At 36.9% G+C, this 23,101-nt stretch overlaps 3 protein-coding genes across 5 annotated transcripts in view; all 3 read left to right on the forward strand.

The window, feature by feature from the left end:
* Positions 1-1,448: 1,448 nt before the first annotated feature.
* On the forward strand, positions 1,449-7,745 carry LOC109162058 (protein TRIGALACTOSYLDIACYLGLYCEROL 2, chloroplastic). The gene is made up of 6 exons (XM_019310707.1): positions 1,449-1,569; positions 1,737-2,356; positions 2,449-2,778; positions 3,684-3,799; positions 7,033-7,123; positions 7,207-7,745. Exons 2-6 carry the CDS (start codon positions 1,817-1,819, stop codon positions 7,297-7,299), a joined length of 1,170 nt encoding a protein of 389 aa, XP_019166252.1. The 5' UTR covers positions 1,449-1,569; positions 1,737-1,816; the 3' UTR covers positions 7,300-7,745.
* Positions 7,746-8,188: 443 nt separating this feature from the next.
* Positions 8,189-11,900, forward strand: LOC109161800. Of its 2 annotated transcripts, XM_019310314.1 has the most exons (9): positions 8,189-8,322; positions 8,639-9,048; positions 9,142-9,229; positions 9,843-9,928; positions 10,431-10,509; positions 10,690-10,749; positions 10,993-11,114; positions 11,212-11,283; positions 11,489-11,900. In XM_019310314.1, the coding sequence occupies exons 1-9, from the start codon at positions 8,320-8,322 to the stop codon at positions 11,589-11,591; spliced, it is 1,023 nt and encodes a 340-aa protein (XP_019165859.1). In that variant the 5' UTR covers positions 8,189-8,319; the 3' UTR covers positions 11,592-11,900. The 2 variants fall into 2 exon arrangements, with proteins under 2 accessions (XP_019165859.1, XP_019165860.1); XM_019310315.1 differs by lacking the exon at positions 11,489-11,900 and having other exon boundaries at positions 11,198-11,286.
* Positions 11,901-18,972: 7,072 nt separating this feature from the next.
* The window catches only part of LOC109161799, a 37,025-nt gene continuing 32,896 nt past the window's right edge, over positions 18,973-23,101 (forward strand). The window contains exon 1 of one of the 2 annotated variants that reach the window (XM_019310312.1): positions 18,973-19,022. Coding sequence is in view for 1 of the 2 variants with exons in the window: in XM_019310313.1 (XP_019165858.1) it covers positions 19,039-19,234 (196 nt within the window). In the remaining variant the exon portion in view is untranslated. The other variant, XM_019310313.1, reaches the window with a different exon arrangement.

The following is a 23,101-nucleotide window of genomic DNA, read 5'->3' on the forward strand; positions in this document are numbered from 1 at the left end:
TTTTTTTCTCTTTCAATAAAGTTATTTAATAACATTAAATAAAAAGATATTCCAATTTTTGTAATACAAAGTGAGTTGACCTACTATATTTTTATATTAAAAAAATATATATAATTCACGACTAGAATCTCCTGTCTTCTTCAATTGCAATCTACACATCCACTCCACATTACCGCGTCCGCAACAGTAAATGACATATATAAATGGTAGGGAATACCCCAACCGACATGCTTTTGTCTTTCATTCTTGTTTATGCAGGTTACAGGTCAGACTTTCTTAGAAGAATCCGCTCGGAACAGACCGGATTGATGCCCGACCGAGGTCTTCATTACTCGAACGAGAGCCCTTAGGCGAGAGAACCAGGAGGAAGCACGTGGCAGCTTTAGGCGTTGACAGGCAGAGCTAACGGGGAGAAGACACGTCATTGCTACGTGGGTGACATGCCGACTGCCGGACTTGTGTCTCCGGCCAAGCGGCTATAAATACCCGCGGTGGCAACAGTGTGAGGGACTTTTGGACGATCGATAGGTTGTTATTAGAGAATCCCGACCGCAGTCAGTCGGTACTCAGAACAGCCATTTAGATTGTACTTAGGGCCTTCACCTTGATCAATAAAAGACATTTAATTGCTTTAATTGGTCTTGTGTTTATTTATTTCTGCTTACGCGGCAATTAACACTATCAATAAATATATGACTAATAAATGAATTAACACTTAATACTGAATAAACTGAAATGTCATCACACTATATGTACCCCATTATCATATTCCCAACTTTTACTCCACACTTAAAAATTTTGATGTTGACACATTTACAGGGCTCTATATAAAGAAAATAGCCAATCAGTGTATGCTACATATGGAGTAAAATTGAGATAAGGAGTAAATCTGAGGAAGTAAAATTTGGGAATACATGTGGTAGAACTCTAATACTAATCTCAACAATGAATGTTTAAGAAAAAGTATAAGGCACCGTTTGGTAAAATAGTTAGCCTATAGGTCAAGTTTGGCTTATTTGATCATTATTAGTTGTTTGACTTGATTTAAAAATCAATATAAGTGTTTGGTTAATTAGTTTTTTTTTTTTTTTTTTTTTTACTTCAAAATGCTAAAATTCAAAAAGCTACTTAAAGTAACTTTTTCAATTAGTTTTTTGATAAAAGAAATTATACCAAACAGCTATTAGCTAACAACTAATTTACTAAACACTTTTATACAATCAGCTAATGTTATCAACTAATTAATTACTTAATTAATACAATCAGTTAACAGCTAACAGCTAACCGCCATTTATCAAACAGGACTAAAAGTATCTCACTTATAACTCTATGACAAAAAATTGAATTAACTAAAAAAAATAAAAAAAAATAGAGAGGTAAACTGTAAAAGGTAAAATACGCAAGTGACGTACTATACAAAAATAATATACCGTACTCTACATGGTAGAGTAGAGTGTATTTCCCGTCATATCTCTCTCTCCTTCTCTCGGTGAATGCATTAATTTCCAGTATACCTCTCTACCCGGTGCCGGCCAACGTTGATAATTGACATACCCGTCGTCCTAGCTGGTAAAGATCTTGTCATCGCTTCTAAGTTTTTACTGATTCGAGTGATTTTGGTTTTCTTTATATCTTGTTTTATTTTTTCCGCACACATCGAAATGTCAAATTGTTATTTCAGATTCGGTAAATAATCGCAGTGTGTTAATGATGTTGTAATTGCTATTGCTTTTCAGCTCCCATTTTCACTGAGAAGATAAACAGTAACATGAATAGTGAGTGAAAGAGAATATATAGGATTTATACGAAGAGAAGAATGGCTGGGAATGCATTAGTTAATCTTTCCACAAATTATACCATGTTGAATATTGTGCCGAATAGGCGTAACGGTCTTGTGGATTTCTTGCCACGCTCAAGAACTCCGGCAAGACCCAGTGGTAGAGTCTTTAGGGTAAAAGCAATGTCTGCAGATACGGGTCATAGTCAGGAGCAGAAACAAGAACAGCCCGGGGTGGCTTCTGTGCGCAAAAATGTATTTTCTGTTGTTTTGGATGTGCCAAGGAACATTTGGAGGCAGACTCTACGGCCACTGAATGATTTTGGGTTTGGGAGAAGGAGCATTTGGGAAGGTGGGGTAGGGTTGTTTCTTGTTTCTGGTGCGGTGTTGTTGGCACTTAGCTTGGCTTGGTTGCGGGGGTTTCAATTGCGATCAAAGTTCAGGAAATATTTGGCTGTTTTTGAGTTTGACCAGGCTTCAGGCATCTGTACAGGGACACCTGTTAGGATCCGAGGGGTGAATGTTGGGAATGTTATCCGTGTTAATCCCTCGTTGAAAAATATTGAAGCCGTGGCTGAGGTGTGCTAATTACTAAACTTTGAATTATTCTATTGTTGACCTACGTGTGGTGTGAATAAATTTATCTGTTGAAACGAAAACATCTTTTGTAGGTTGATGATGACAAGATAATTATACCTCGGAATTCATTGGTAGAGGTGAACCAGTCCGGTCTTCTCATGGAAACTATGATCGATATTACTCCCAGAGACCCAATTCCAACTCCTTCAGTAGGACCTCTTGATCAAGATTGTCTCAAAGAAGGTTTAATTGTATGTGACAGGCAAAAGATAAAGGGATATCCAGGGGTAAGTTTGGATGCATTGGTTGGGATATTCACCCGCATTGGCCGTGAAGTAGAAGAAATTGGTGTTACAAATACCTTTTCTTTGGCTGAAAAAGTTGTATATGCCATTGAGGAGGCTCGTCCTTTACTCAATCAGGTATGAGGTGCATTCTTCTTTAAGTTCACTTGATTACAGTGTTGTTTGGTAATTTATGTGATTACTCTACAGTTTAACTGTGAAAAGACTTCGTTCTTTCCCGTTAACTTACATGTCACTTAGTTTCTCTTTAATTTTTAAGGAACCTATGCGGTCATAGGTTTCTCCTAAGATTGAAGAAATATGTTGTAACAACTTTCTGGCCTACGGCTTCCAAGGGTATTAAAAATCTAAATACAACACAAAGCTAACTTGAAATGAGTTGTGTTTGCAAAAAGGATACCAAGTCAGGAAAGTTCCTCAATTTTGAGGCTTTGAACTCTGTGCATGTCTATTAGAATACGAAGTGTGATGGGTAAAAAAAGGAGTAAAAAACAAAATTTCATATAAAGATTGCATATTTGATGAAATATAAGTTGAAATGAGTTGTTTTCCATTTACAAGGCTATGGGTGACTTCAATATATATGCAGTAAGTTTGGTTTGTGAGTCATCTAGTAAAAACTATGTATTTCATTGTTGTCCAAGTTTGCTTATTCCCTATTCACAACTTTCCCAAGATTTGATAATAAATATAGGTTATTGCTCTTTTATTTGTTGCAGTTTGAGCATTGTCTATTAATTTTGTAATTGGGATCACATTTGACTCAACAATTAAGTTATGAACCTGGAAAAGCAGTCCATTTTTGTACAACTGCATTTGCTTTTATTTGTTAAACCTAATTGTGCTCCCTCAGCATCAAGTGCTTGCAGTTCTGTGTTCACAACTGTGAATCATCAATTTGACATGATTGAATTACAATATTACATAGCATATTATTGCAATATTATTTCAGTCTGTGAAAAAATTATAAAGTATTTGCTGGAACACAGTATTTAATATATTCTCATGTAGCAATGCCCCAGATCAAAGCCATGGCTGAAGATGTTCAGCCTTTGTTGACTGAAGTCCGTAATAGTGGCTTATTGAGCGAAGTGGAGAGTTTGACAAAAAGCTTGACACAAGCTTCTGAAGATCTGAGGTAAATTTTGAATTACATTTATTGTTAAATTCCCCTTCACCCCGTGTGTTTGTTCACTGAAGAGCGTTGCAGGTCTTTAAAAATGTTGTTTCAGCTTTATAATTTTTGCTAAGGTGGATTAGTTAGCTCTTCATCTTTTCTAGGAACAATAAAACAAAGAATATCTCTAACAAAAAAACCAAGACCTTTCTACTGTCAAATATTTATAGAGTTCACCTTCATTTAGGATTTTAGGTGTTCCCTTTTGAAGTTGAAAAGTTTAAGTTGGGAAGACTTTGGAGTTTGATGACCTGCCTTTGTTTTCGTAATGTAAGTTTGATGACTGCCTTCACTTTTTAAGGTCAGTCATCAGTGACAAGGTTCATTTTACCAATTTAAACAAAGAGTCATCCACTTTTAAGTACAACATCAAAATGCGATATGGGAATTGGGAAGAAACATTAAAAAGCAAAATAACAAGAACTATTAGTATGGCTGCTTAGGAGAAAGTTTCTTGAATTAGAATGAATTTAGCTCCTTTTACTTGTTGCCCCACATATGATGATATGAGCTCCAGATTGTAATGAAGGCTTACTTGTTTATAAAGTTTGCACCCAAAAAATAAATACTCCGTAACAATTAAGTTTACCCAGACATGATCAATTGTTGGTGAGTCTATTTTACAGCTGAGAATAGCTAGAAGCCTAGCATTTTCTAAACTTAACAGTTACATACCTTAGGCCTTGTTCACTTTACGATTAAAAAATAAAAAGAAAAAAAAAATAAAAAGCTGGGGAAAAGGAAAATGCCTTATGGGGAAAAACTTTTTCAATGTAAACAATCTCCAGTTTTCCAAAGTCGAATGCAAAATTCATGAAAATACCAAAATGCCCATCATAAAAAATATCAAAACATAAACTCAAAGTTTATCTACTATGAACACCATTCGTGTAAAATATCTTGGGTTAAATAAAAAAAATCCCCTAAAGCATATTATTCAAATCAATAAAATGAACCAAGTTTTTAATAATAAAAGGAGAGATTTAAGAACAAGAAATTGATTGTTGCTTTAATTCTGGAAATTGAGCTCTTGATTGTCAACTTCCAGTGACTTCATCTCCACTTCCAGCTACTGCCAGTGCCCAGTGGTCTCTCCCCCTGTACTACCTTCAATCTATCACATATTATCCTCTCATGGCAATTTAGGTTAATAGGCCCTGTTTGGTAAGACAGCTGACTAGGCAATTTTGGCTAATTTTACCAAACACCTTTTACAACCAACTAATACCATCAGCTGGTCAAACCAGCTAACCCAATCAGCTATCAGCTAACTCAATCAGCTAACAACTATTTGCCAAACACCCCTAGGTCTCATTGATGCCAGCAGTTGCTGATAGGGTGGACCACCACTACTGAAAGTAGTTGGCAGAGCTTGCTGGGAGAGTAGATCGAGTTGGGATGGGGGAAGAGGTTACATGAATTGCACTAAGTGAACATAGTAAATGCAAAACATTTTATACATAAATCATTTTATGTTTCTTTTTTACACTAAGGGTGTGTTTGGAAACCTGGAAAATGAGTTCTGGAAATCATTTTCCAAGTTTTCAGTGTTTGGATGTGCCTGGAAAATCAAGTCAACGGAAATCATTTTCCGTTGACTTTGGAAAATAGGCTTGTTTTGGAGGGAAATGACTTCCCCTTTTTTTGGGGGGAAGTCATTTTCCAACTTTTACACCAACATCACACCACCACCAACATCATCAACACCATACCACCATCACCACCACTATTGCCGTCGCCACCACCACTATACCCCCGCCACCATCACACCACCACCACAACCACCACCAACACCGCAACCACTACCACCACCACCACCACCACCATACCATCGCCACCATCGCCGCCGCCACCACCACCACATACCACCGCCACCACACCACCACCTTCACACCACCGTCGCCGCCACCACCACCATACCACTGCAACCACCGTCACCGCTACCACCGCCACCACCACCACAACCACCATCGCCGCCACCACTACCACCATACCACTGCCACCGCCATCACCACCATACCATCGCCACCGCCATCACCACCATACCACCGCCACCACCACCACACCACCGCTATCACACCGCCGCCGCCGCCACCACCACCACCACCATACCACCGCAACCACTGCCGCCACCACCACTACCATACCACCGTCGCCGCCACCACCACCACCACCGCAACCACACAACCACTGCCACCACCGTCATACTACCACCACCATCACACCAACACCACTACCGCCGTCGCCGCCACCACTAGCATACTACCGCAACCACCGTTGCCGCTACCACCACCATACCACCGCAACCAACGCCACCACCATCACACCACCGCCGCCGCCACCACCACGACCATACCACCACAACCACCACCGCCACCACACCACCACCGCCATACCACCACCAATTATTATTATTATTATTATTATTATTATTATTATTATTATATAAAGAATAACACCACTACCACTACACCACCACCATCACCATAATATTTTTGATATATTATTAATTTTTTTTTTGAAAAACTTAGCTATTTTTTATTATATTTAAAATTAATATTATATATTATTATACATGTTGTAATATTCTAAATAAAATAATTAAAATGTTTAATTATACAATTCTACTCATTTTCCAGAAAATGAACCAAACACAGAAAAACAGTTTTCCATAATGCAACCAAACACTGGAAAGGAAAATGTTTTCCGGAAAATGACTCATTTTCCAGAAAACATTTTCCAGAAGTCATTTTCCTGCTTTCCAAACGGACCCTAAGTGAACATGCCATTTACTTTCATCAATACTGATTTTCAGTAAAGCGTATTCACATTCATAGTAATTCCTTTCAATTAATACAATTAACACATCACTCTAGAAGCCATTAATTATTGCAAATTGAATTTTGAAATTCCCCTTTGTAGTAACATTCTTTTTTAAATAAATTTAAATATTAGTCCAATGTGAATTGTTATGCGTAATTGAGGATAAATCTATTATTATCTTGCATTGGCATACACAGCATTCTTTAGCTTGTACAACCTGGGATTGTCTTCTTGTATGTTCTTCCCAAAATGTTGAATCCCCAACCCCAAGGGCCCCCCACACCCTGGCCCGACAGAGTATGTATTATTGGACACACAGTATGTGGATATGAACATTTAGGCTTACAGTATTTTGCATATTGAAACTGCAGAAGAGTACATTCATCTGTAATGACTCCTGAGAATACAGAACTAATAAGGAAGTCTGTATATACACTGGTTTTCACTTTGAAGAACATTGAGGTATGTGTTGCTTGGCCAAGTTTTCTTGGATAATTATGCAAGCACTTAGTTCTTTCTTATTCAGTGTCAATCAAACCGTGCAGAGTATAAGCTCCGACATATTAGGATTCACTGGTGATGAAGCGACCAGACGGAATCTAAAATTGCTTATCAAGTCACTCAGCCGGCTACTGTGAAGATGGAAGACACCGAAAAGCTTAGTCACATTCAATATTCAAATTGAGTGAATCCGAACTGCTTCTATAATCTTGAATGCAACAGGCAGGCATTTGACATGGAGGCCAGTTTAGATCGCTGTTGGAGACACACGAGTTCTTTGGGTAATTGTGCAAATCGTTTAGGTAGTTTGATCTTTTGTTAAGATAGAAGATGAACCTATATTCCTTGTATTCCCATTACTTTGCTTTGGTGAAAGCCTTCATAATGTCTCTTTCTTGTATTCAAACTCCTGTCTGGGAATATGAGGAATAGTTCAGAGATTTTGGTTAGAAATATTACTTTGAACTGAAAGGATAGTTGTCCTTTGAAGCTTTTCATATTTTTGAAATTTGAGTTCAAGACAATGTACCCATTGATCAGGTTTATTGAATTTTGTTAATAAGATCATAGATTAAAGAATTCATGGAGTTGTGCCACAACTTTGAGTAATTGTAATGGGACGTTTGGTTTACAAAATGTTAGATTGATGGAATCTGTTTGGTTAATAATTGAAGTCATGGTAGCTCCAAGGATTAAAAAAAAAAAAAAAAGCAAAAACCGTCCATGGTCCAATAGAAGGATAAGCAGATCGGGATAAATTTCAGTCAAATTGGTTCGACATTTGATTGGTTAACTACAAGGTTTTAAATGCGATTTCTCATGAGATATGTTGTTTTGATTTTCTTTTTCTTTGTAATTTTTTGTTGATTAGAATCACAAGGTGGATTTCGGGAGTACCGGCCAACGGGCTTTCCCTAATCAAAGGATAAACAGGTGACATTTATAATTTTCGGGAAAGTTGGGGGGCGCATTTGTGAAGTATAAAAGCTTGTGGGGGGATCCTTAAAATTTAAATTATCTATAATCTAAACTAAAATGGCGTCTACACTCTACGTCTCTACTGAGGACTCCGACGGTCCGACCAGTTCCCAGTTTCCCGCTCTATTGCCACTACACCCGTACGCTTCCGCTTATAGGCGGCCATTATTGCACCTTCAATGGTACTTCTCTTTCGCTGCATATATGTATATATACAACATCACACATATACGCTTGCATATGCCTCTCGTTCTTACTTGGTTGTTTTAGACTGGTATGTGTCATTCAACGTGAAATTCTCGATTTCTCGAGGCTTAAAGGAAAAATTTCAAGCATGTTTTTACGGAAATACGGAGTAATATTCATATGCTGTGGCAAATAAATTGTTAATTGTTATGCGTCTGCGTTTCTGATTATAGGGGGCAGGTTTATAGTTTGAAGTCGAATAATGTTGAATTCTTGGAGCTTATGTGCGTATATTTGGAATCATTTATGCAGATACAGATGGGTAGCTTTTCTAGGGGAAAAATAGATACGGCTGGTGGGCATTATCTGCCTTCTCAGTTGACCATATGGAAGACTTCTTTGTGCCCTCAGATAGTTGCACGTTTCCTAGCAATGCCTCAAAAGAATAGTGAGTGTTCCCTTAATTGCGGTTTGGTGATTAATTGTTCGGGTTATTCTGGGCATATGCTTGTTCAAGCCTCAAAGTTGAAGGATAATGGAGAGTTAGAGGAAAGTGTTGGATCCACTGCAAGGTCGACGGGTAATGATATATCTAGGAGTCTGAATGGGAAAGCTGCAAAAGGGTCTGGGACAACAGCCAGAGGAAGGAGGTTGTTAAAGGTCCGGGAGGAGAAGAGGAAACGGGAATATGATCGTCTTCACAACTATCCTGCTTGGGCCAAGTACATATTCTTTTTGTTTATTATATTCTTTCATTGTTGCAATTTTTCTGGAATGAAAGTAGAATTCATTGCTTGCTTTGTTTTTTTGAGCAGGGTACTGGAAGATGCCTGCCAGCATGACACTGAGCTCCGAGCTGTTCTAGGGGATAGTATAGGAAACCCAGAGCTTATGAGGAAAAGGGTAACTTATGGAATTTGATGGAATTTTTTCGTTCATTTTTATAATATCTGCAGCGTGATTCTTGTAGGTCCTTATGCTACATTATATCTATATAGAATTCTTTGGCATTCAAAAAACAACACTTTAAAACAAATGCTTTTGAATATTCAATAGTATTGGTGCAGACATTATTGGGTGTGCTTTTGAAAATTTTATGCCTTCAAGAGGGAGGGAACACTTTGAAGAAATGTCTTGTGTGTATTTATAAGTAAGCATTTCCTTGTGGAGGTTGCTTTTTGCTTTCTTGAAAAGCCATAGATCCCTTGGTTCATTTGATCATACATCACTTTAACTGTTAAGAAGTCTGAATAACTATGCCTCTGGAGTGTGGATAGCCCCAATTCCCCAACTGAAGTTTTTGGCAAAAGCACCTCCATATGGATATATGGTTGGCAACCAAATTCTTTTGTAGCAGAGAAACGAAATAGTTTAAATCAGTTAAGTTGTAGTCTGTGACTCCTGCCAAATGGCAAAGTTAATCTAGATATGATTCTTCTTCTTCTTATAGTATTTCTGAACTTCTTTCTATTATGTTTATATCACACTTCAGTACTTTGATCTGTTTTGTTGATAGGTTGAAGAAAGGGTTCGAACCAAGGGCCAAGATTTCCACAAGTCTAAAACAGGATCTGTCCTTGCTTTTAAAGTCAGCTTTAGAGAGTAATCAACTTGTCCATCGTATACTAGTTGCCTTCTCTGTTTATCTTTCTCCGACTTTTCTTCTGTGTCATTCTCACTCTAGTGCTTCTCTTTTCTTTTTCTTATTAATCCTTTGCTTTTGTTGTCTTTTAACCAGTGTTGCAAAAATCGGGCCTAGGCGCCCTAGGCGGTCCCCAGGCGCCTAGCGATCTTTTCAACCTTGCTTTTAACATCTGTTACCTATATGATTCACATTTGACGTTGAACGTCTATTGTTGTTGTCTGTTAAGAGTCCCACATTTCTAAAATAGAGAGAAACATATGGGTTAGACTAACTAATTGATCGGATTCAATGTTTTAGTCCATGACTATGTTGGGTTAAGAACATTGTCAATAAATATTAGATGGAATTAGACCACCTCAGCAAGGAAACTGAAAATAACTTGAAGTGTAATACACTTGTTTGTTGTTTTGTTTGATGTATTTTAGTCACATGTTACTCATATAGTGTTGGGTTTGACAGTTTCAATCCGCTGGATTCCTACATATGGTTTGAACTATATGGAGCACCATCTGATCGGGAAGTTGAACTTATTGGTAGTGTAAGTTGATTGTTTCCTCCCTTCTTCATCTCCCTACTGTATTCATTCTCCTTTCACCTTGGTGCCCCCTGCATCACAAGAAGAAATTATTAACTCTCGATTTATGTGATATCATGTGCCGCATAGTAGGCTTGGAGCTTTTGGCTCTTCGAAAACTATTAATGAGATGCCATATTGCAGGTTGTTCAGGCATGGTATGTCATGGGCCGTTTAGGTGCTTTCAACTCATCTAACTTGCAGGTCAGTGTTTCAATACATTATGTTACTGTTGTGGTATTTGTTACAGTTGTCGTGAGCATTGCCATGATATATTTGCTACAAACACACCTCGAAACTTATAATATTTATATTTATTGAGGGCCATGCTCCAATCTTCTTGAAATAATATATTTTTAACTTTAAGAAAAATGCGACTCCGTAAAAAAAGTACTCCTTGATAATAATAATGGAAATGTTTTATGTTCAATAACTCAATGAATGCAGTTGGCAAACTCATCCATGGACAACAATCCTCTCTACGATGAAGATGCGGGTTCCAAGGTGATGCCATCATCGTTTCATGATATAAGTGATGTCGAGTTCCAGGACAACTGGGGTAGAGTTTGGTATGACTTCTTTTGATCCCCCCCCCCCCCCCCCCCCCCCCCCCCTTTTTTTGTGGTTTATTTGGTAAAGCTTGCTCATGCAGTGCATACATAACAGGGTAGATCTTGGCACGTCTGATTTCTTTTCTATTGATGTGCTTCTCAACTGCTTGACTGCGTTGAGCTCAGAGTAAGCCCTGAATTTGTGAATTCCATTTGTTAGTTATATAAACCTTAGGAAAATCAAATTTGAAATGATATCCTAGGCTTTGATACCAAATTGATACGAAACTCGCAAGAAGAGGGGAATTATTGCCCAAGATGTTTGGGAAGTTCATATCATTTAGACACATCCATCCATAGTTCATACCAATCTTTTGCAATTTTATCTGCAGATACTTGGGCATTCAACAGGTAGTATTTGGTGGTCGCCGCATGGGTGATTGGGAAGATGGAATGACAGACCCTGAAGACGGATACAAATACTTCAAAATATGAGTAGAAACGGGAGAACACAAAAGAAAACGGAAGCGAGTCATATACAATCCACCGGTACATCTTCTTTTTGCGTTTAGATAGCGAGAGTGCTTGGGGTTTCCTCTTTTTCGCATATTAGCTGCATCATTTACTGTATGAGTTATGAGTATCTTTACCTTGTTGGAGCCTGGGGGTGAAGGGGAAGCTGCAGCTGGTATCATATGTAGTAGAACTGCTCTTATCTGGTAAACAAAAATTACTGATTTGTAATAGCAGAGTTCATCTGTTATATCCTGGCAATGCAAAGTTTTGGTGGAGTTGGTTGAGAAATGATTTGGAGAATTCAATTTGAGAGAGTTATTTTTAAACAGGGTTCAACTGAAATTTTACTGGATTAGTTGTATACTTGTCTCTTATATGACTATTAGTGTAGTGTGAAAAATAAATTGAAGTATTTTTTTTTTTTCAAGAAAATAAAATTGACATTTTAAATCACTTAATTTCTCATTGTAATTTGTTTAAGTATTATCGACTATATTACAAGGTAGTATTTGTTCAATATACTTTCTCACTAAGCACAAGGTGCTTGGCTGTCTCAATGTAAATTTAATTATAAGTTATTTGTGATATAAAATTGATATTTAATTATGTAAAATATAAGGGCATTTAAACCTTCAATAGTTCAATTATGACATTTTTTCAAGGATAAGAATAAAAATAAAAATATAATCAGTCAATCCACTTTATATAAAAAAGATCGAGATGTTAGTGTATTTAACAACGTAACATTTTAACAATTTTATAGACAGAGGATAAAAAATAATAATGCTACAATAATACTAGGACCAAAGGAGATGTTATGAAAAAAAAAATAGAGACTAAAATCTATAAATCGACAAAAAATAAAATTAACTCTAAAAAGAAAAACAGTCTGCATGAATTGTTGAAGTAAAATTTCTCATATTCCACATTTTTGTAAAAAAACTGTGCCTCAATGGACATTCAGCTTCCGCTTTCATTTCCATGGGACAAGTGAATGAATAATTGTGATGGACATTATTATGTACGTAGTAGTCTCGAGCTATGTGAAAGAGAGAAAATGAATATATATAATAATCGTTTTTATTCGTCACCTATTCATCTCCACAATCTTCTCTCTCCTTCTACTCCGTACCATTTTCCAAGTAAGGTTTCGTGTCTTTGAATCTTTGATCATCTTTGTTCGTTTTACGTTGCAAAGAAACTCCCAGTGATTTCTATGTGGGTGTATCTCGATCTGTGTATATATACATACAAAACTACGTACCCATAAAATACACAATCGTTATGCCATGGAACCGTCCCAACGGTGTTAGTGCACTGTTATCTTTTTTTTTTTTTTTTTTTTTTCCTTAATTAATCGCTTGAATTTTCTTTTTCATTTTCACATTTCGCGGTTTCACTTTAATTTGAGGTGAGAATGATTTCGGACATTCACAAATTATGAATCCATGCCTGCACATTCACTTTGGAACCATGCCTACATATTCCCGTCCAAAACCATGGCTGATCCTCTGTAGCGCAAGTTTCTTCAACATTCATAAATTATGAATTTTCTGTTATGAAATTATGAATTTTCTGTTATGAGATTATGAATTTACAGTAAATTCATAATCTCATAACAAAAAATTCATAATTTAATAAATGTTTTTCTTTTATGCGATTATGAATTTTCTATTATGAGATTATGAATTTTCAGTACATTCATAATCTCATAACAGAAAATTCATAATCTGACCAAACGCGCGCCGTTAACACCACATTAGCGATTTTTTTTTTTATACGTAAAATCAGCTCCGTTTGGACCCGTGTTCACCATTCATGGTGAATACGTTTCCATGGCATAAGTCACGGCTGGTATGGGCGGACGCTTCGGGATGAAGCGGTTCGTGAACATGCACTGGGAACGTTTGATGCTGCGTGGTGCGTGTTGCTGACTAGTGGAAATTACTGGTTAGTGGAGCATTGGGCAAGGCACACGGGTTTAGTGAGACTTTGCAGGGGCGCTGTTGTGTTGGAGCAGCGTGGATACCAGGAGGGGATATGGACCTGGTATGAGCCGGATGCAGAAGGTCAGCTAAACGAGACAGTTAGCATGAGTCGCGGCTGATATAACAGGTCGACGGCTGTGGGGGCGAATAGCTTGGGACAAAGCGGTTCGTGTACATGCTGGAAAACGTTTGATGCTGCGTGGTGCATATGACTGGCTAGTTGGGATGAGAATGATTGTTCCTACCCATGTGTATATGTGAGATAAGTTTTTTTCTCCTAAGGGGCATAATTGTGAAGGTGGAGATGGTGAGATAAGTCTTTTCTCCTAAGGGACATATTTGCTAAGGTGGAGATTTGTTGAGTTATCTTTTTGTCCTAAAGGACATATTTGCGAAGGTGGAGAAGTCTTTTCTCCTAAAGGGCATATATGTGAAGGTGGAGATGGTGAGATAAGTCTTTTCTCCTAAAGAGCATATTCGTCAAGGTGGAGAATTGTTGAGTTATCTTTTCTCCTAAAGAACATATTCGCCAAGGTGGAGATTGTTGAGTTTGTCTCATATATGGATTAGGAATAAGTGTTTGTCTCATACTAGGAGTAGGAGTGAAACGGGTAGACCTATTGTATAGGGATTGGATGCCTATAAATATATTGGTTGTATCCCTAAAGGATTGTGTCACCACTATCACCATCACTATGAATATAAGAATAGTTTCACTTCCGTGGATGTAGGCACTTTGCCGAACCACGTAAATCTTGTCCTCTTTACCCTTTTTTGCCATTATTATTGTTTCTTGTTCTTATTAATCTCAACAGTTTCTTCTGCGAAGAGGAAAGCTTGGCCCAAAGATGACTTCACTGATATAGTTATTTGGTGGACTCTGGAGAAATATGAAGGATTCCACATTGTGTTATTAGAAAACATCACAACGTATAAAAGCATTTGCAAATGAGGAAAAACATGAAGATTATCTTCAAGAAAATGATGTTTTTACTTAAAACAATTGAATCCTGAAAGTCTACTGAATGAGTTCAAAAAAATGATGTTTTTACTTAAAACAAGATTCAGTCTACTGAATGAGTTCAAGAAAATGATGTTTTTACTTTTTTTGTTTTAAGGGTATTTATAGATAAACTGAAATAGAGTTTGGTGGGACATCGTCCCAGTACATAGCTGGAGTCGAATCTAAAGCTAAAGTAACTAAAGTATGTGTTAATAAATTCTGTAGTCTAGGAACAAAATTGACTGAGCAAAAACTTAAAGTAGACATAAAATTCCTGCAACTATCAATAGCATATCCAACATATGACCTGGACGGGGTATTCGGTGCGCATAGATAGCGTTATAGCGTTTGGCAGTCAGTATGTAGTCGTATTGAATCTTCGCCACGTCCTCTTAACCATGATAAAACCTCTTTACATGCATATGCCTCAGCCATGACTGAGGAAAAACAATTCAGTAGTGGGGCGCTGAAAGCCGAGATATAGTGATTGTCGGCATCTAGTAGTACCGGCCCCACCGCTGCTGAGCTGGTATCCTGGTGATAGCTTGCATCCATGTAGCATCTCCTGGGTCTTGGTGTTTCCGGGGTGGTCGGACCGTGGCAGCGGCGGTTGATGCATGTTTTCGGCCACAACGGAGATCACCGGCTAGAGGCCAACCTGCTGTGCGGCGTGACCAGCTCCATCGGCCGTGTGGTGGTCCCTTGCGGCTGGTGTGGGCGTTCGGTGGTGGAGCGTGTTCCACGCTTGCATAGTGGCCATAGCTGCCACAAGCACCTTCTTTGGCAACGGTAGACAGGCATCCCAAACAACTTTGTTTCTTGCTCTCCATATATGATATAAAATAATTCTATTAATAGAAGCTGCATACAATATTCCATTAGTGTCTAGAATATTTAAGAGTGCACTAAACCATTCATGGAAAATATTTGTCACAATGTTGGGAAGTGGGAGGCTAGATTGGCTCCAAATGGATCTTGCATAATCACACGATACTAATGAATGCAAAATATTTTCATGAGCAATCCCATACATGGCACACATCGGGTCCACCTCTATTATCTTTATAATCAAATTGCTCTTAGTGGGGAGAATATCACTTAGAGCTCTCCATAGAAATGTTTTTCTTTTGGGTGGTGTTTTCCATAAGGCTAACCATCCATCAAAAACCCCATTATTAGTCTCCAACTATGCGTCTATAGCCGTCTTTGACTGAGTAACAACTATTAGGATCCCTGTGCCAATACCATAAATGGGTTCAAGAAAATGATGTTTTTACTTAAAACGACTGAATCTTGAAAGTCTACTGAATGAGTTCAAGAAAAAAAAAAAAAAAAAAACCACTAATGAATCATAAATGGATTTTTCCAATGAAACCCAAACATGGGCAGATTAGAAATTTAGGATTTAACAAATTAGGATTTAGGGCAAAATCAATCAAATTAGGGCAAAATCACAAAATCAATCACATTAGGGCAAAACTTGCAGGCTTCTTTGTTTGCTGAATCTATTGTCTACAGGTCAGAAAAAAAAACACTAATGAATCATAAATGGATTTATCCAATGGAACCCAAACATTGGCAGATTAAGAATTTAGGATTTAACAAATTAGGATTTAGGGCAAAATCACAAAATCAATCACATTAGGGCAAAATAAATCAAATTGAAGTATTAAACATGGGATCGGAGTTGAACCTGGCAGCGAGGCAGTCAGGCAGACTCCGTCGTCAGTTGTGGGCGTTGGGCGGTGGCGCTGGTGGTGGCCTCGGAACTCAAGACGGAGCAATTCTTGTAGGTGATGAATGCCAATTACCCGCAACGAGTACTCCATTCTTTTAAGTTTTAGTAATATGACTTGTTTCTTTGAGGTTTTGCTTTCCTTTAATATGTTGTTAGGTTCTATTGAGTGACAATTTCAAAAAATCATTTAAAAACATTGTGTCATCCCGCTTGAGAATGGCAGTGCTTAATCATTTACGTAAGCTTGCTAGTGGATGGAGACCAAAGAGAAAAAGTGTGTGAAACAATTTAAGGTTGAAGGGTACTACATTAATATCTGCACCATTGACATTCAGAAGGATTTGAACAACACACAAGTGTTGAGGGCCTGGGATTTATTGCCTCTTGATGAGGTTGGGAAATTAGTGAGACGCCTTGATAGCATATTCACTATGTATTTTATTGATTTGTGTAAATAGAAATGCTCTGATGGGTATGTTTTTTCCTACAGATCCTATTATAGTTATAATGATAATGCTCTCTCGCAAAGTCTTACATACTAAATTGCTTCTATTTTTTGTATAGGGTCTTGGAAGTTCCAAAAGTCTGGCCAGGTTCTTATGATCTGGTAAGGTTCAAGAATCGTGGTGAGAGATTGGCTGATAACTCAAATGACATTGTGGTGGAAGGTAGTAGTTATGGTGAAAATTCTAGAGTGAGCGAAAGCTTACTTTTGATGAAGATTTACGCCTTATCATCTGGCATTGTCAACCATTTGCTCTCTGATAACCATGGTGAAGAAATTGATATCCCTTTTGAAGTGACTGATGAGGAAAAGGACTGGGAAAACCACTGTTTTGACCATGAAATATAATTAATTCAGAAGGAGCAACAGCACCAGCTTGCCTTAGGGGGAGTGATTAAAGATGAGACAAAATGAGATAAGCAAGTATGCAGCAGAAAGTAGCTTTTCTAGAACTGAGATTATATTGCAATGATGAGCCAATTTTGCGTTTGTGTTTGACCAATTATGACATTAAACGCATCTCGCAAATGTCTTTCTCATATTTTTGTCCAACTTTCAACCGCGTCATAATTTTAAAAATACATAGTTATTTGTTCATATTTTAGTCATTTTTCCTTTATCTTTCAAAGTCATACATGCAAAAACAAAAAACAAAACAAAACAAAACAAAAAAAAAAATATAAGAAATGAGGATGCTCTAAGTATTAAAAAAAATATAAATTCTATTTTTTGTCATAGATTTATAAGTGTTAAATCACTTTTAGTCTTTTTTTTTTAAGAACATTCATATTTTGTCCTAGTATTATTGTTGCATAATAATTTTTTATTCTCCATCAACAAAATAGTTTAAACTCTGTAAAATACAATGGCCATTTTAGCCTTCAATTATGACATTTTTCAAAAAAAAAAAAAAAAAAAAAGGTTCAACCCACTTTTATAAAAAAGATCAAAATATCAATGTATTTAACGACATTTCAACAATTTTATTGACAAAAAATCATGTTACAATAATACTAGAACTAAAAGAAGTGTTCTAAAAAAAAAGTCTAAAAATAAATTATCCCTTAAATTACCTACCTCTTAAAAAAACAGTCTGCATGGGTACTTCAACTCCTAAGGTAAAATTTATCATATTACTCATTTTGTTAAAAAAAAAAAAAAAAAAAAAAAAAAAGTCTCCGGGCTTCAATGGACATTCAGCTTCCAATTTCATTTCCAAGGAACAAGTGAATAATTGTGGTGGACATTATAATGTACGTAGAAGTGTCGAGCTATGTGAAAGACGGGTTTTCTCAGCAGAAAAATGAATATAATAATCGTTTTTATTCGTCACCTTTTCATCTCCCCAATCTTCTACTCCGTACCATTTTCCAAGTAAGGTTTCGTGTCTTTGAATCTTTGATCATCTTTGTTCGTTTTACGTTGCAAAGAAACTCCCAGTGATTTCTATGTGGGTGTATCTCGATCTGTGTATATATACATACAAAACTACCCATAAAATACACCACCTTTCATGCATGCAGTACAGCTTTAGTTTTAACACTCTTTTGATCCTTTTTGCTGTTTAATTTGTTTGTGATCCTTTCAAGTGAGACTAGCTAGGGAAGAAAGAATATCTGAAGCAAAATAACTATCTTCCGGGCATTCTCTACTTCATTCATCCCGTGATTCTCTGTACCCAGCTCAGTGCTTTTGTCAAAGAAATGGAGTGGGTTTCTTCTGCAAAGAGGAAAGCTTGGCCCAAAGATGACTTCACTGATATATAGTTATTTCGTGGACTCTCGAACACATTTTAAACAAGAATCTGTTCAAAGACCAGGTATCTCCATCTTCTCTTCCTAAACGACTATTCATTCTTGCAATGTGCTACCATTGGATATTTGGATTATCGCGAACTTGTTTTTCTTTTGCTCTTCTTAGGTGGAGAAGATTCCGGAAACATTCAATTCAGTGGACCATTATCTATGTTCTTTTTTATTTCCTTTATTGGAAGAAACTCGTGCTCAGCTTGCAGCATCTATGGAAGTAATGGACAGAGCGCCATATGCTGAAGTGATCGCCCTTGATGGGGTGAAGAATCATGGGGAACCTCTGTATAGTGTTAAGGTGGACGTTTGGAAGAAACATGGTAATATGTGTGTTCTAAAGCTGGTTTTGGAAGAAGCTTATTTGAAAGGCTAAGTTTCTATCATATGCAAGTCCTAGATGCTCCAAATGTAAGAAGTAAAGCGTATGAGAGACAGTATCTTCAAGGAAACATGTTTGGTCCATATTCATTTATTAGTGTCCCCGGTGGAAGAGAAGAATCAGATTATTTTGGGCAAAGCAAAAGGAATATGGTTGAGGTGGCTTTAGTAATAATTAAGATTGTGCAGAACCTGTACAAATGTAAGTCTGTGTTTTTCTATTTATTTTGTTTTTGGCTTATCGGTGTCTAAAAGCTTCCTTTTGATAGCTCACTTGTTAAAGTGAAATGTTTTACCAGCTGTTTTGTATTGAATTTATTGGCATATTTTGTAAGCACAGCTGGGATGATATTGCAATTTGTTAGAGTTCTCATGTTATGCTCTAACTACTTTTTTCCAAATCCTTATTTTCACAGTTTGTTGTAGCTCCAGAAAGAGGCTTAGCGTTTGTCACAGTTAGTCCAAAACTATGCTTTGCAGTCAAGCAACAAGTTTCTAATCTGAAATGGTGAGCCCAAACAATCTAATTTATTTTCTTTCAGATTCTATCTTCTATTTACAGCTTGTTTGGAACAGAAGTGCATTAATAGTCATCAAGTATGATAGAATCATTTGCATTAATAGTCAATTTATTGTGCCTGCAGCTTTGCTGACGGGGCAAATTCTCTGCTGGGAACAGTGTGATGGATATGGATGATTTGGATGGATTTTCACATTTTAAAGACATTCCAAATTCTTTTGTTGGCATTCCAGACAGTAAGTATCCTCTGGTAATCACATTTCACAAGTTTCTGATGATGCTTGATGGAACACTGGGGTCTTCATACTTTCGCCGTTTCCATGATACAACCAAACTTTCTCTGAACCGTATGTCAAGATCAGTCAGTTTAGAAACTTTCATACGAGGGAAAGAGGTTAACTTTGACCGCTTTTGTTGCTTGTATTGGCCTCATTTGAACTCCCAATTGACCAAGAATCTTGATCCATCAAAGGTGTTTACTGAGATTATTTCACATATAAAAGGAGGTTTGCGTGTGTGTGAGACTGATGATGCAAAACTCACCTGTGAGTGGTATATTTCAATGTCTGGGAACAGGGTGTCCACTGTGAATGAGAAGAAGAGATGGGTAATTTATGATATTTTTCTTGATTATGAAAAACTGAAGATGAAGCGAGGAGAATTTGATTTAGCTGATTTAGTGAATGATCTTCATCGTCGGTTAAAGAGTGAGAACTTGAATGGTGACAAAATGGATTTTGTATATATTGATGAAGTTCAAGACCTTACAATGAGGCAGATTTCACTGTTCAAGTATATTTGCAATAATGTCGATGAAGGCTTTGTATTTGCTGGTGACACAGCACAAACAATTGCTAGAGGGATAGATTTTAGGTTTGAAGATGTGCGGACTTTATTCTACGAGGAGTTTGTCATGAAACTAAAAGGTGATGGACCTCCTACACGAAAAGATAAAGGTCATCTTGCGGGGGTCTCTCTTTTACTTCAAAACTTTCGTACCCATGCCGGTGTCCTAAGACTTGCACAGAGTGTAATTGATATTCTTTATCACTATTTCCCTCTATCTATTGATGCTTTGGCACCAGAGATCAGTCATATATATGGCGAAGCTCCTGTATTACTTAAGCCTGGAAGTGATGAAAATGCTATTGTAACTATCTTTGGTAGCGAAGCTCCAGAGTGTTTGTCTGTTTGCAGCAAGGGACGACACCTTTATGATATGGGATTGCAATATCTAGAATACTGGAAACAAAATGCCCAAGAACGAAGAAAAGAAATAGATGGAATTGAGCAGGAATTTCTAGAAAGATGTGCATCTGATTTCGTTAAGTGTAATGATAAGAAATCAATGATGAAGTTTGTTAAAGCTTTTAAGACGTTGGACCATATGCGTAATTTCTTGAAGCCTTGGGGTTGTTTGGATGAATTGTTATGGTTAGAGGAAGAGTATGGGAATTATGCTGAAGCTGCCAACTCTTTGTGGGTGCGTGGATGCTGGGAAGCCTGGCCCCTGAAGTCATTTGAATCTAAAGATAAACTCTTGAAGAAGGCGATTTCGTTTGCAAGTAATGAATCTGATGCCTTCTATGAATCTGTTTGTACAGACTACAGAGGCAAAGGTCTTATCACATGATCCAAGTAGTTTGTGTGAATTGAGACGTGCTCTAAGTGCTACACATAAATGTGGGAGTCTCAGAGGTGAAATTTTGTGTTTAAGAAAAATTATTGATGTTCACACTCAAATTGATGTCTCAAAGTACTCATGGGAAGATAAGTTTCCAGTTGACCTGAAGTACCCAGATGACACATTGTTCTGTGACCAAATCTCTGTTGGAACCCTCTGTCATTTTTGGAATCTATGGAAGAGAAATATATTAGACGTTTTTGAGTCACTAAAGTGTCTTGAGGTGCAGGATTTTGGTAAATATAAAGACTATGGGGAGTTCTGCTTGAACTATTTTGGTGTGCGGCGACAGTTTGCTGATACAAAAGTGAGCTATCTTCTGTCAAATCCTGATGCTGAATGGGTTAAAGAGGTACATCAAAGTTTCTTGAGGCAGAGTAAAAATATGGTCTCAATTGATGTTAGACATTTCATAATTGCTGCCAGGAATTACTGGCGCAATGAAGTTTTCTCTGTAGGCCTTAAGGTTCTGGAAACCCTTCAATCTCTTTATGGCTTTTCCACGGAGTCATTGTCTCAGTTTAGTCAGGATTGAAGAAGAGAAACAACATGAGATGACGGAGGCGGTGCGGCGTTTTCTGACTGCACAGTATTTTTCTCTAGAAATTTGCTGGGATTTTGATTTTTATCGCGTATAGAGAGGAGAACGATATGTATTATACGCAAAGCATGTTAAAAAGGCTCTTTTACCCCTCAATTGGATGTCCACTTAACCATCTTGTAACGGAAGGACTAATATTGGAAACATTTTGATAGTCAAGTGTCTAAATTGTTCAAATTAAAAGTCGAGGACCAATTGTGGAAAATCACGATAGTCAGAGGACCAATGCTGGAATTAACTCTTTTTTTTTTTTTAGTACATCAAACCTTTTCTTTAATTGTTAGAGAATGAAAGCCCTTTTGTAGATTTGTGTCTGTGGTAGCATTCGTTAATAGTAATGCTGAGATTTTTTTGCTTTGTTTTGTTCAAAGGACTTGAATGAATGCATACAATTCATGACTGCCGTGGTTAATTACTTGTTTGGGAAGGAAACTCAATTATACGAGGTTAGTTAGTTAATGAACTGCTAATTTCAGTGCCTGAAAGTTTAGGGTTTTTTTTTTTTTTTTTTTTTTTTTTTTTTTTTTTTTTTGGCTATGTTGGAACAGATGATCTTGTGTTAATTTTACAGTTGTGTTGACGAGGAGGAAAAGGGAGCAGAAGTTGTTAAATTGGATTAGGCTAGCCAACTAATTGAATTTAGTCTTTTAATGTGATTTCACTCATGTAAATTATAATCTATTTTATTGACCTTGACCCAATTTTAGATTATAACTCATTTATGACCGTTATTATCTTTTCGATTTTAATATGTTTTCTAATTGTCTATGGTTGTTATTAGTAGTACTAATACCATTTTGGATAATATTTATATTTTCCTTTCCCTGTGTTTGGTTCATGGGTTTATACACTATGAATGAAATCAAAATCATAGTTGTTTGGTTGACAACTTTTTAATACATAACTATAGGTTTTGATTATCTCTTCAATTCAAAATTTCATTTCCTAATTAAAAAGGGGTATTGGTATGTTTCTTCACGTGGCGAAATTAAAGTGACGGATTTTATTTTGTCGTCATCAAGGTTGCAAAAATTGCTAGGCGTTTCTCGGGCGCCTAATGTCCATTTTTTAAAAAACATTTATTTAAGACTTTGTAATTATAAATTGTGTAATACTTTAATAGTAAGTACTAAAATATTAAATATTAACTTAAAAAAACATCTAAAATTTATAAGTTGTATAAATTTAAAGAATCAAAACACAACACAAAGTCACAACTCACAAAGTATTAATATTAGAGTACCTGATTTTGATTTTTTTATTA

Source organism: Ipomoea nil, unplaced genomic scaffold (genome assembly GCF_001879475.1).
Source record: "Ipomoea nil cultivar Tokyo-kokei standard unplaced genomic scaffold, Asagao_1.1 scaffold2926, whole genome shotgun sequence".
NCBI classification, from domain to species: Eukaryota; Viridiplantae; Streptophyta; class Magnoliopsida; order Solanales; family Convolvulaceae; genus Ipomoea; species Ipomoea nil.